Raw genomic sequence first — 12628 nt, forward strand, 5'->3', positions numbered from 1 at the left:
ACGATTTGGACGTGTTGTGCCCAAGTGGTGTGCCTCGATAAGTGCACGCCCCCTCGCCCCCCTCCCCCAGACACACCTATAAATTTCCCCTCATCTTTTCCAACTTCCTCCCGAAAACTTCTTTCTTCCTACAACGCCAACACGACTAGTCTTCGCCAGCTCCCGCACCCTTCTCATTTCCCCTCTTGGCAGCCCCGGAGGATTCGTTTGGTGTTTTCTTTTTCTTTTCTTCGTTTTCGTTTCCGTTTCCTGGCCGTCGGCAACGACGGGCAGGATGGCTGGGCGACCAGCCAACACGGGGCGTTTTCACGCCCTGCTGTCGCGGGCTGCTTCTAGCAGCTCCGACAGCAGCTCCGAGGGAAGCTCATCCCTCGATTTGCCCACGTCTGCGGGCAAGCCGGCGTCTTCGGGCGCTGGCCCTTCCAAGGCCGCCGCGCCCTCGGCTCCCATGGGCGCTCCCGCGAGTGGGAACGGGCCCTCGCGGCAGGCTCAAGGTTTGCTCCCGGCGACTCCCATTGTGGGAAACGATCGTGGGGCCTCGATCCCGGCCTCTACTACGGAGGCCTTCATCGAGGCCATGCAGGCCTTGAGCCTGCGGCCGGATGAGAAGCTTCATCCGGCCCACCAGGTACGTGCTATCTTTCCCTCCCTCCCCCCATGCAATCTGCTTCTTAATCAACGACTCTCTTCCCCTTCCCCACTGCGATCTGCTTCAGCAACGACCTCAATGACGACTTCGCCGACTGCTAGTGTCTGTTGTGGTCGCCCGCCGTGGCAGCGATGCCGGTTCGTCTATCTCGGTTTTTACCTCCCCTCCGTTTTTTTTTTCGCCTATCCTTCCCCTGGTCATCGGCTTCGCCATGAGCTCTTACCTTCATGATCGTCTAGTCTCCTTTCTATTGTCTTTCTTTCACCTAAACTTCTGTCTTCTGGTCCGGTATTGGGCACTTGGGGAAGAAATGAGAGATACCGAGAAGCTTCACGGTCTACAACTGATTTTGCCCCAATCACTGTCACCTCTTCATCATTTCCCATCTATTCACACCAGAACTTTCTCTTTCCCGCTGTTCTCTCTAGTCTTCTTATTTTACTCTCCAATATTTCTTGAAGATCTGCTTATTTTGCCCCCTTTTCAACGTGTTCCTGATCGTTGCGCTACTGTCAGTGAGGATCATCAACCATGAGCATGCTGACTGTTTTTCAGGCACTCCGCGACCAGGCCTGCAAGCTCCAGTCGCGGATTTGGGGTCTGCGCCAGGGCATGCAAGCCCAGTCCTCGGTCGTTCCGGCGGACCTAATTGCGTCCTTCGAGTTCGACCTCAAGCTGTTGATTGGCACCACAGTCACAATCAACAAGCTCGGCGATGACCTGGCCACCGAGCTCAAGAAGGCGCAGGATGATGTCAAGCGCCTCACCGACCGTGTAAATGCCCTGGAGCGCGACGTTGAGAGTCGACAGCGTCGCGAGGAGAACCTGCAACGCCTCGTCTCCAAGGCTGAGGAGGACAAGAAGCTCATAGCTGTATGTCAAAACTGCTTAAAGTTGAACCACTGACGTGACCTGTCTAACTCCGATATCCAGGAGCTTCAAGAAAAGCTGCGTCAAAATGAAGTTACCCGAATGGCAAGTATTTTCTCTCATATGCTCTGCTGAGACACAACGGTCAAGTCTAACGTTACACAGATGCTTCAAGACCAAGTGGACGGCAAGCGCAGTCTGTGGATGGACGTCCACCGCGACCCCCAGGAGCGTGCTGCCGCTCTCCAGAACCTCGCCCGGTCATCGGCGCTGATCAGCCCAACCTATCCCAATTTCCCTCGGCCAGCAGAGACTAAGCCCTACCAGCCCCGACAGGGAGGTCCTACCCTTATGGGCCCGCCGCGTCCGGTCAGCGCAATGGGCCACATCCCTCCCGCGATGCGTCAGGGCCCTCATCACCCGCCAACTCACTTATCGGGCGCCCAAACCATGCGCGCTCGCACCAACCTAATGGGTTTCGGTCACCCCCCTCACCACCGCCAGGCATCAATGGCGCTGACGCCAACTGGACCTTCACAACCTCCTCGCTTCGCGGGCACGTACCTCGGCAACATGCCGTCCAGCCAATATTCCGTGGCTCCGAAGGGTAGCTTCCAGAACTTCGACAGCCCCGAGTGTTCCAACCCTCCGGCTTTCCCTGCGGCCCCGGGCCCCACTCTTTCGCCGGTTCCGCCGCCGAATGCTCTCATCTCCGATAAGGATGTTCACATGTGGGCTGGTGAATTCCAGACCCTCTTTTCCCTCATTAACGGCTTCTGCAACACTTACTTCCGAGAACTGCCCTGCCTCAACGACGATCTAAGGAACCGCCTACAAAAGGAAGCCAAAGGCGCCCTCTGGGACTACGTTTGCAAGGTCTGTCATACTCTTCCTGGTTCGAGCCAGTCCAATGGCGAACGAGCTCTTCGTCTTCTTCACGACAGGGTTGCCCGCCCTTATCTCATGGAGCGTCTTATCCTTCAACATATTGTCAACTCCATCTTCCACTATGAGGGTTGGAATGATTACTCCGATGACGTGGATGCCGAGATGGCGAGAATCCATCGGGATCTCAAGTTCATTGAGCGTAAGCGGTTTCTTTATTTTCTTCCTCTCCGGCTCTGACTAACGCTTCGCAGCCGCGCGTACATTTGAGCGCCAAATGTGCGTTGACCGCCGTGCCGAGCTGATCAAGAAGATGACAACCGGCCCCAACGCCCCGGCGTTCAAGAATCACAAGCTTAACCAACATCATCAACACCTGAAGACTATCGTCACGCCCCTACTTCCTTACGACCCTAACCGCAAGAAGTCCGACCTCACTAACGAGGCTCTCTACGACCTGTTTGCCGTCGTCAATGCCGCTTGGGAATTGTCTTCCAAGATGATGATGTCCCGGTTTACCTTCAGCTTTGACTGGGCCCAGGGTCACGATCGCTTCTCTGCCGAGACTCACGACGCAATTGCCTGCGACATCCACCCCACCATCCTCCAACGCGATCACTGGCTCGTCAAGCTCGGCGTGACACCCATCATCACGGCGAGAAGCGATGCAGGTTTGTCCATTGCCACCCGAACCATTCTTAAGTCCGGTGTCCTGGTCACCCGGATGTGATTACCGAGCAAGCGCTCATATTCGTCTCTTCCCACTCTGCTCTCTTCATATGCTTTGGGTTGCGTCCATGGCTTACGACTTTCTGGTCCTCTTCCATTTTTCATATTCTCTTCTCTTCCGATGGTGATGACTTCGACGATTTTCGGCTCAGAAAGCTTGTGTCCTGGCCATGCCTAAAAATGCGCAAAAAAAAAAAAACTTGAAAAGCCAGAAAAATTGTTAAAGTATAAAAAAGACAAAAAAGTGAAGAATGTGCTTGTGCCTAGTTAACTCTCGGCTCTTACATTTTCCGAGTTCATTGCACTTACCTCGGACGCAACCATCATCAGCGTGAAGAACGACAGAAGTCTGCGATCTTCACCAGTTAATGTCTAATTTCCACCTCTTTGCTGGCTTCAGAGTCCTGGACCAGTTACCCTTGGCTGGTAGAGTTTCCGACACGATACCGACAAGGCTTCGGCATCAGACTTCCAGAGCTCTCAACCAACTTCTCAAGGCCTCAGCTTCATGAGGGCATAAGATGTAGAGTCATCCGCTCTGGTTAACGACAATGGCTTTCTCGAGCGCAATATCGAGTGATCGACAGATTTTTACCCCAGTTTACGATGGTTAATGATTTTCATGAATTATGACGAGCAGGAAGGAATGACACTGGTTGATTGGCGGAGGTTTCAGCGGCCTGGGACTGGCGTTCGTGGTCTAGTGAGTTAGATAGATAGTTTGTGGAGTTTTTGGGATCGTTTGGGCACTGGTTCACGGGCGGAAGGAAGTTCGGAGTTTAGGAGACTTAGGACTGGCGTTCATGGATTGGTGCAGGGATCTGTGACATAGAACAGGATCAAGCAAGGCGTTGAGGATACAGATGGGCATATGATAGGAGCTGGTGAGAGGAATGAAGCTTGATCCTTAACTTTCGAGTGTCTGACCTGGTACTCATGACCGCAGTGGCCACGGTGCTCGACCATTTAAGAAAGCAGGACAGAGCCAGATTGCAGGACATTCGACTCGTAACCATGAAATGATGTGTTCGATGAACTACTAATATTACTTTATTTGCTAGGGCATGCATGCTCTCGTACGGTCCGGCACTAGACCATCCATCCCATTCTTCCTTCGACTATGTTTCCCATCCGTTGATGCTGAAACCCACCGTCCAAGCCACCCGCTCGAAATGCAGTACATAGGAAATAAGTCACTTGGGGGTATACGGACAAGAAGTAACACGCGCCTCATCAGAGGCAGGAATAGCAACAAAGGACGAAGCACTCATCTAAACATATCACCACAGCCCCATTCATCCAACGGTTAGTTACTCAGTCCCAAACACCGGCGTCCATCATGTCATCAAACCCGAGCCCAAAGCCAGACCCCCGACCAGACCGTCTCCGAGAAGCCCCTGCAAACCCGCTCACAAACTCTCCCGAGCCAAAAACAGCCGAGGAAGCAGGCACGTCCTGCTCTTCATCCCCAACACCCGAGTTGAACCCGAAATTCACACTCTCACGTTTAGCAGTATCGCTAATAGTGGAGATACTATCACCCATCTCCAACCCAAATCCAACTCTAGATTGTTGCTCTATCTGTCTCTGCTGCCTAGCCATACTCCTCAGCTCGGCGTCCAAATCCCAGCTCGTGCCGAGGAACTCATCTAGGTTTTGGAGCACGGCATTGACGTCGTCGAGTTGGGTGTCAAGTTCTTGGCTCAGTTGGTTGGGGTCGATGTTTTCTTCGTTTTCGGAGTCTATCTCGGAAGAGTGGTGGGAGGGGGATTGTGAAGATTCTTCGAGCTCGGTCGAGACTTCGAGGGGGTTAGGTTCATCGAGGGGTTCGGGGGTGATGTTTTCTTTGTTGGAGTCCTCGTCGTCGTCTTTATCTTCAGAGGGATCGGCTTCTTGAGGTAGGGCGTTTTCTTCGGGTTGGGGGGTGGATTGCTGAGATGATGGGACTTGATCGGTAGAACCAACGCCACGTCTGCGCCTAGAAACGGCAGCAAAGTGCTTCCCAAATTTTTCACCCTCCCCAGGGAGCTTGGCACGAGAGAGGATACTCGGCGGAGGGGAGGATGCCCTCCTAGACAGTTTCTCCCTCGCGACACAAGACGCTGTCTCAGTCTCGGCCTGGCTGTCACCCCCCTCCTCTTGACAGAGATTCTGCCCCTCTAGATCCGCCCACGAGACTCTCTTCTTTCTCCGCCGCTTGATCCCCCTGTTTTCGCTCTTCGCTGTGCAAGGCATGCTTGATGAGGGACGCAAAGCAGATGAGGACTGCCACGGGTTCGTGGTCGCTGCGTCGACCAATGCTTGGGTGCTGGGGAGCAGCTCACTTGTGTCCTCATCACTCTTTCTATCCGTGTAATGAAGAGATGTCCGTCTGCGCTTCATAGCACGCTTAGGCCGCGGCGAGGGCGTCATGAACTCCTTGAAGGAACGGACCGAGATGCTGAAATCAGGGGGGGTTGGCAAGCTCGAGGGCTTTGTCTCGGGGGTAGAAGGCTGTGGAGGGAGGCTGTCGGCTTCACCGCCCTGGGAGTCGGGCATGGTAGTATTTTGCACTCGAAGCTTGCATAGTGATTGCGGCTGTTGCTCGGGATTCTGCGAGAGGGAGTACTCGGCCTCGAGTTCGGTGTTTTCGGGAAGGATGCTGCTGTTGGCGGGGGAGGAGAGCGGGTTGACCATGCGGGCCACGAGGGACGGAATTTGAGAATCGCCACGGGCCCAGGGACTTTGTGAGGCGGTGTTGACCAGACCCTGGTTGGCGATGAGGGAGAGACGGGGATTTTGAAGGGCACCGAGGGCTGAGAGGATGGAGTCGTCCTTCGTCCAGGGGCTCTGGACGGCTTGGGGAGTTCGGGCGACTTTGGGCTCTGCGGGTTCAGCTTCCTGAACAGTCTCGGGAGCAGGAGGGGGAGGAATGGCCTCTTCCTTAATCCACGGGCTCTGTGCCGCAGGCTCTGGAACAGAGGAAGGCCGTCTTGTCTCAGGCTCATCGTTTGCTTCCTCAGGCTGTGGGGGCTCCTCAGGATGAACGTTCTCTTCCTCAGCTTCGCTGGCAGTCTCGCTTCCCGAATATTGAGCTACGGTGGCCGTCGGCGTCACGTCATTGCCGTCTTCATTGGTCTCTGTTGGAGCATCCCTATCCGCGACCACGGGCTCGATGGCATCATTCTTATCCTGCACAACATGGTTTTCTTCTGGACCAGCCTGAACCGCCTGCGTCTGGTTCTTTGCCGGGATCGAAGCAAACCCAAACAGCGGCCCCGGACTATTGCTCGCCCTCTGAGACCTGGGCCAGAGCAGCCTTCTCGGCGAAGGCAGAACTTTCGAGGGCATATCCTGGGAGAAGCCCTCTTGCGAGAAGTAGGCGAAACTGCTGGGTTCGCTGGACGCGAATGAGTCTCCCGTGGCGATCAATGTAGGGCCATCAAGCTGGGAGACGGATGCCGCTGGAGTATACGTCTCGGCTTGTTGAGCCGGACAGGCCACAGGGCTGCTGCCGCTGGTCCTTTGTACGCTCCTCTGAGCGGAGTTGGGCCGAGGTGTAGCCTCAGATGGTGTCTGTTGTGTGACGTCGTTGGGACCGGCAATTGGCTCGTGGACAGCAGGGGGAGTGGATGTAGCATCGCCTTCCTTCTGCTCCGGCTCTGACTCGGGAGTTTGATCCCTGGGCTCAGAGCCTTGTAGGAGTGCTTCCGCTGCCGCGGGAGCTCCAACTTGCTGCTCGGGAGATGGAAAATTATCCTCCAGTGCATTTTCTGGGCCAATTTGCTCAGGCACCGTTCCGACAGTCTGAGGTTCCGTGTCAGGGATATGCTCACTCGACATAGAGACCTCTCTTGACTGATCCTCTGGTGGCTCTATCTTGACCTGAGACTCAGGCTCCGGTCTGGTACTTTCCTGTTCTAGCCGAGGATGATCATCACCTGGTGGTAAAGCCTGCTTGAGCACCTCCAGTTCTGGCCCAGCAACCTCAGGCTGTTCCTCAGACACTTGGTGTTGCTCCAATGTCGGACCACTCTCCCTCCTACTCGCCGGCCTCTGTTCCGAGCCCGGACTAGTCGGCCTGCTGTCATCCCCGCTTGGTGCAGACCTTTTCCTCCGGAAGCGAAAGCTCCCGTCAGTTTGGGTACTGTACTGTAGTTGATATCGGATTGCGGAGACGGGATGATCGGGCAGGACATCCGGTGTAGCATACGCCTGAGAGGCAACACCCTGGATATCTTCAAGACTCGGCTCCCTGGGCTCTTCCTTCACAGGTGTATCCTCTCCGGGTGGTTCCACGCCTTGAGGTGCTCGTACCGGCGAGTGTGCCGATGACTTGCCAGCCATAACAAACTGCTCGTAGAGCTTCACTGCATGTGGAGAGAGGTCGATAGCGGCAGTCGGCTTCGGAAGAGTAGCGCTCTGAGGAGTGCTGTGGACAGCTTGAGGTTGACTGGCTGCAGGCAGTAGACTCGAGGGACCGGGCTCGTTCGGCTGATGGAATGTTTTCGATTTGCTTAATGATCTCGATTCCTGTTTGGAAGCCTGTACTGGCGTGCTTGGGGGGAGTACAAAGCTGCTCTGGGGGATTTCGTCGCATACAATACGAGACGAGCTTCCTGGTGTTCTGACGGTCCATTGGATGGCCTTTCTCGAGTCGGCTGAGGTGGGAGTTTGGGGTGCAGAATGCCCTGGAGTTCTAACACTGAACTCTCTGGCAACCCTCTGTCTCCAAGCCTCAATCCTATAGAGCGCATCCTCGTCTAAGTACTGCAATGGGCCTTGTAAGTTGTCGTAGTCTTCTTCATATTGGATATTGGTAGTCTTGAAGGAGGCAAGGTTTGCAGCATTACTGTTGGCGGACTCGAAGGTATGGCTGGAGACATTATGGTCTTGAGAGGTTCGCAACGAGGCGGCGGTCTGCTTTGGTCTGGACAGCCACTTGCTTGTGCGCTTATGCTTATCCACTCTAGACGCTGAACGGGAGCGCCAGGGGTTGACCCAGCCGGAACTGCTATCAAACGGGCCGCGGAGTGAGGTAGATAGCAGGAAGACTGACTTCCCTTCGAGGTATCGGAGGGCCTGGGTCTCGACGCGTCGGCTACGTTCTTCGGGGTCGGAATAGGCATCGTCGTCGGAACCGGAATAGATGACGTCTTCGGGACCATGCAGGGGATCACATCGCAAAGGTTCGACATTAACGCTCATGGGCTGCAACCACGGGAAGGACTGCGACATTGTGGGCAATGGTCTGTTTGCTCTCGTCGGTACACGGATCTGCTGGAATGGAATTGGCTACATTGGCATGGCGCGGGGCTCAAATGGCTGCAAATTGGTGATGGAGGGGTTGCGTCTGGACGTCAATGGACGTTGTGTCGCGCGATTGTTTTGCAGATTGGCGCCAGAGCTCAAGCAAATGCTTAAAGAGTGCAAGCTGAGTGTGGGGGACAGGGGCTGTTCGTTGCCAGGGCTTCAGCTTGTGGAGCGAACGCGTAAAATCGCGCCAAGACTACACAGACGCGACGCGCGCAGTCACCTGACTTTAATTGGCTGCGTGCGAACGTCACGTTATGGCTTTATGACGTCGATCGATTCTTCAACCACATCGTTTGTAATTGACCTTCTTTAGCTCTATTTCAGCTGCAAGATCATTAGTCCTGATCTGGTAATCAACGTCCCATCATAATAGTTTCCAGTATTATCATATGCTGGCGATCGACTTCCTGACAATGAATTGTTCGTCTGAAAAAATCGACAAAGAGGGGGGGGTCAATGAACAATTAACCTCATGAAGAAACTTATGATTCAGTGCCCTCCACTTGACTTGGACTTAATTGTTTTCTCATTGACTAACTGTCTGGTATACCAGGGTGGTTTATCGCTTTGCTTCGAGGCACTTTTAAAATTTGGTCAAGTGTTTCATCAATTTGGCCACCAGTTCCTTTCCGAACACCTGAACTGCACACCCGCAAGTAAGTCAAGCATATGTAGTTAGAGATGTCAGGGAGTAGCGGCCATGTAGTGTGATTGTGGAATCAGATGAACCGAGACACTCCATAGCTCCATAGCTTACTAAAAGTATTAAGACACTCAAAGTAGACAATTTCTAAAGAACTCTGTGAAGGGAATATAAAATACTTGTCACAGGTCTTTTTTTTTTTGTGAAGTGTGCTCCTGCACTCCCAGTCCCAGTTCCAGTTTCTGCATGGGTACGTTTCAATGATTGATACACCCAGGTCACCGACTTCCCTGTAAGTTACCATATGATGTTGTGTAATAAACCTACTTGAATACGGAAATTTAACTGCGGTTTAACCGAAGGCTCAGTGTGGTTGCTCCGTGGCTGCTACAACCCTTTTATCGTTTGTTTACTTTGGTATCAAATGTAACCTTCAGGGAGGTCACAAAGATTGCTACGTAATTTTCATAATATTTGATCTCAGAGAACAGCTTCATGGGGTAATAAAGCTGCGTTTAATTGCTTAAAATACCTTGCTACCGCAATCTAGCACTCTGTAACAGTCATACTGTAACGTTTGTAAGTATGCCGTAATATATATGATAAGCGAGCGGTCGGGTGTGACGATCCAGACAGACCTCCTGAGATGGGTTCGATGATTGTCAGGCTGCTGGGTTGAGAGACAGGAGTTCTCACACAACCTAAGTGGCCGTTGTGCTCACCAGTTGGTAAGCAACTGTTTGTATTGCTGACTAGAAAGTTTTCTTGGGCCAGATGGCCCTGCTTGGAATCCATATACATCTCATGCACTCTTGTGGCTTCCCCTCCTTCTTCCTCAACAGCACATACTGTTGAGAGTCAACATCCTTGGGTGTTGAGGAACACTTTTTCAATGTTCGGTTGTTTGGGGCGGGATATCCGAGTTTAATGGTTCACAACTCCCTTCTACTCCGATCAGTGAGTTGCACGGAAGCTACTCTCCCAGAGGGAGTCATCGTTGGTCGTGACATCGGGGGCCAAGCTCATCTTGATCTTAAACATGAATGCATTAAGAAAAACAGTATCCTTCCGCAATCTTGAACAAATCTGGATCACTGGTTAGCATATAGCAACATCTATCCTCACTTAGGGAAAAATAAGTTTCTTGGCTCTGCACGGCCACAGTGAATGGATCTTACCTGCATGATTCATTGGGAAGGTTGTTAAGTTATCATCTGCCTCGGAAGATACTAGTCCATTACGCAGCCTGGTCGGTGCAATCGTTTTGTAGCCAACTCATCTTCATGGTTAACTATTCTATTAAAAAAGAATCATGATCTGCCAACATCAGTTGACTAGCATACCAGAAAGTATGTGCTGGTACTTGTAGCCACCTATAATGCCTGATTTTAGTTGTAGATGTATCCACCGATATTGAATAAGCAAATGTATCTGCCCATGTCGTTTCATAATAAAAACGGATTAAAAATATCGTGAACATCAACATGAGTCAATGTTACAAGATTGTTGGAAGGTATCTACGCTTGAGCGAAGCACTGGTCAAACATCAGGAGAGGTATATCTGTGTTTATCTCTCGATAACAAGACTGGTGTGTTTGCATTTAGATAAAACGACTAGCAAAGTACTTGCAGCCTCGTATCTCGAGTGGTTATAGCTGGAACAAAACGGAGCTTCTGAGTGGGATTTCACACGAACTGTGCATGCTTTATACTAGATTAAAATATTCTACACACTGTTTCCTTCTAATGCTCTTTTGACTTCGAGAAGAAAAGGAATGCTCTATCGTCAAATGCTCTGGAGGATCCTCAGTACATGTTCCTTCAACGTATATCCACGTTGAAGTATTCCAGCCGTATGCTGTCTGGCATTCACTGTTTTTTTCAAGTAAGGAGGTATAAATGGAGTTTTATCATCATCAAGGGCTTATTTTCGAACATACTTGGTTGACTTACATTACTAATATAGTGCCCGACGAGATCATCAGGGAACCAACAACTAACGAAGCCACAATTGAGAACAACATGAAGTTGGCTAACAAGGATCAAGTTGGTCCTAAGGTGGATATTATCTCGTGCGGTCTCTCTTGTCTCCAGCCTCATCTTATGCTGAAAGAAGAGCAATCTAGCCGCTTTCCCATCGAGCGCAAGAACGTCAGTCACAGTGTACGACAAAACAAGGCGTCTATCTTCAGCCAGAGGCTGGGAAGCCTCTCAATTCTCAGATTCATCGTTGCATTCTCTCACCAGGTTGGAGGTAAGATAGATTGGAAAAACTACCCAGAAGATATCTGCATGCTCCGTAAGTGTAGCCGGGCCGGATGACCCTCTTAACTGGCGTATGTATGGAGACGCGTGGTCCTGAAGATGGTGAACTAGCCAATGGCCATCCCTCCGAGGCAGCAAAACGCTGGATATTGATGTGGGTGGTTCATGAAGAGCCGGTCTCCTATACCCTGATACACAGCAGACGCATCTCTTGGGCCAGGAAGAGATTTCATGAAGCTAATTGGTTGGGCGAACCCTAAAATCATATCTACCGGAGGGTAGAAAGAGGCTCAAGTGGGAGGACACGTTTCTCATCATGGACAGTTGCGCAACTTGCCTTAACAATAAACAGGAAGGCAAGGAGTCCACATAAAAGGACCTAGTGATATCGCAGTTAGACATAAGATGTTGCCTGAGATGCCTGGCCAGTCCGACAACCTTTAGGACAACCAGAGAATCGATCAGGAGTGCAGTCAAGCGATGAGAAAATGGTGGGGGTAAAGGTCGTAATTGGCGAGAGCCGACATTGCAAACTCGGCGGAGCAAAAACTGCTCAGAGAACCGTGAGAAGTCGGTCTCCAAGGAGCTTCTTGACGAGGATTGGAAAAAGGATGAGCTCAAAGAGATATACTTAGATTCAGGGATGGAAGGACGAGGCGAAAGGGAGAGCAAGACATTACCAAGACCCTCCCGAGAGAGTGTGATGTTGAGGATCCGCTTGTGGAAAAGGCTTCCATTCTAGATCTCAAGCATCCTTCTTCGTCTGGTCGAGGTCACTTGTTGGAACTCTGCCCCTCTATGTGTTTGTTTACGTTGTATATTACAACACTAGTTACGAGAGGTACACTATGCAGGCAGCCGTTGTTGCCAGGGCATGTGGGTGGGGTTAACTGCAGCCAATAGAAATGCAATGTGGTGTTTACGACGACGCGACAGGGAGTTGTGGCCAATGAAAAGGTAGCGCGGCGCATTCCATGAACATTTTCCAGCACGAGCACATGCGCCGGCAGCGATCGCAGGGGGGAACTCGTCCATCCAGCCTATCTTATCGCCGTTTTTCTTCCTGAACTCTTAGCTGATGACGACACGGAGGGGGATTTGGATTTTGTTCATTTTACTAAAGCCAGCAACAAGCAAACCTTTCTCTTAGAGCGCGATTCAACAGCCCTAAGAAGCCCGTTTCGACGCGGTGACGGCGACGGTGACATTGAGACCGCGGGTCGAGTGCCCCGCCATCGACCGAACGGTTTAAGTCCGACACGGATCACGAACACGCCACCATCGCGTACTAT

At 51.9% G+C, this 12628-nt stretch overlaps 2 protein-coding genes across 2 annotated transcripts; one reads left to right on the forward strand and one right to left on the reverse strand.

Moving 5' to 3' along the window:
- Nucleotides 1-274: 274 nt before the first annotated feature.
- On the forward strand, nt 275-3134 carry CTHT_0006970 (uncharacterized protein; the record flags this gene model as incomplete). Its single annotated transcript, XM_006691165.1, has 4 exons — nt 275-628; nt 1205-1522; nt 1685-2606; nt 2659-3134. 4 exons carry the CDS (start codon nt 275-277, stop codon nt 3132-3134), a joined length of 2070 nt encoding a protein of 689 aa, XP_006691228.1.
- Nucleotides 3135-4447: 1313 nt separating this feature from the next.
- Nucleotides 4448-8350, reverse strand: CTHT_0006980 (uncharacterized protein; the record flags this gene model as incomplete). The annotated part of the gene is made up of 1 exon (XM_006691166.1): nt 4448-8350. One exon carries the CDS (start codon nt 8348-8350, stop codon nt 4448-4450), a length of 3903 nt encoding a protein of 1300 aa, XP_006691229.1.
- Nucleotides 8351-12628: the final 4278 nt, after the last annotated feature.

The sequence above is a fragment of the Thermochaetoides thermophila genome, assembly GCF_000221225.1.
Source record: "Thermochaetoides thermophila DSM 1495 unplaced genomic scaffold scf7180000011806, whole genome shotgun sequence".
NCBI classification, from domain to species: Eukaryota; Fungi; Ascomycota; class Sordariomycetes; order Sordariales; family Chaetomiaceae; genus Thermochaetoides; species Thermochaetoides thermophila.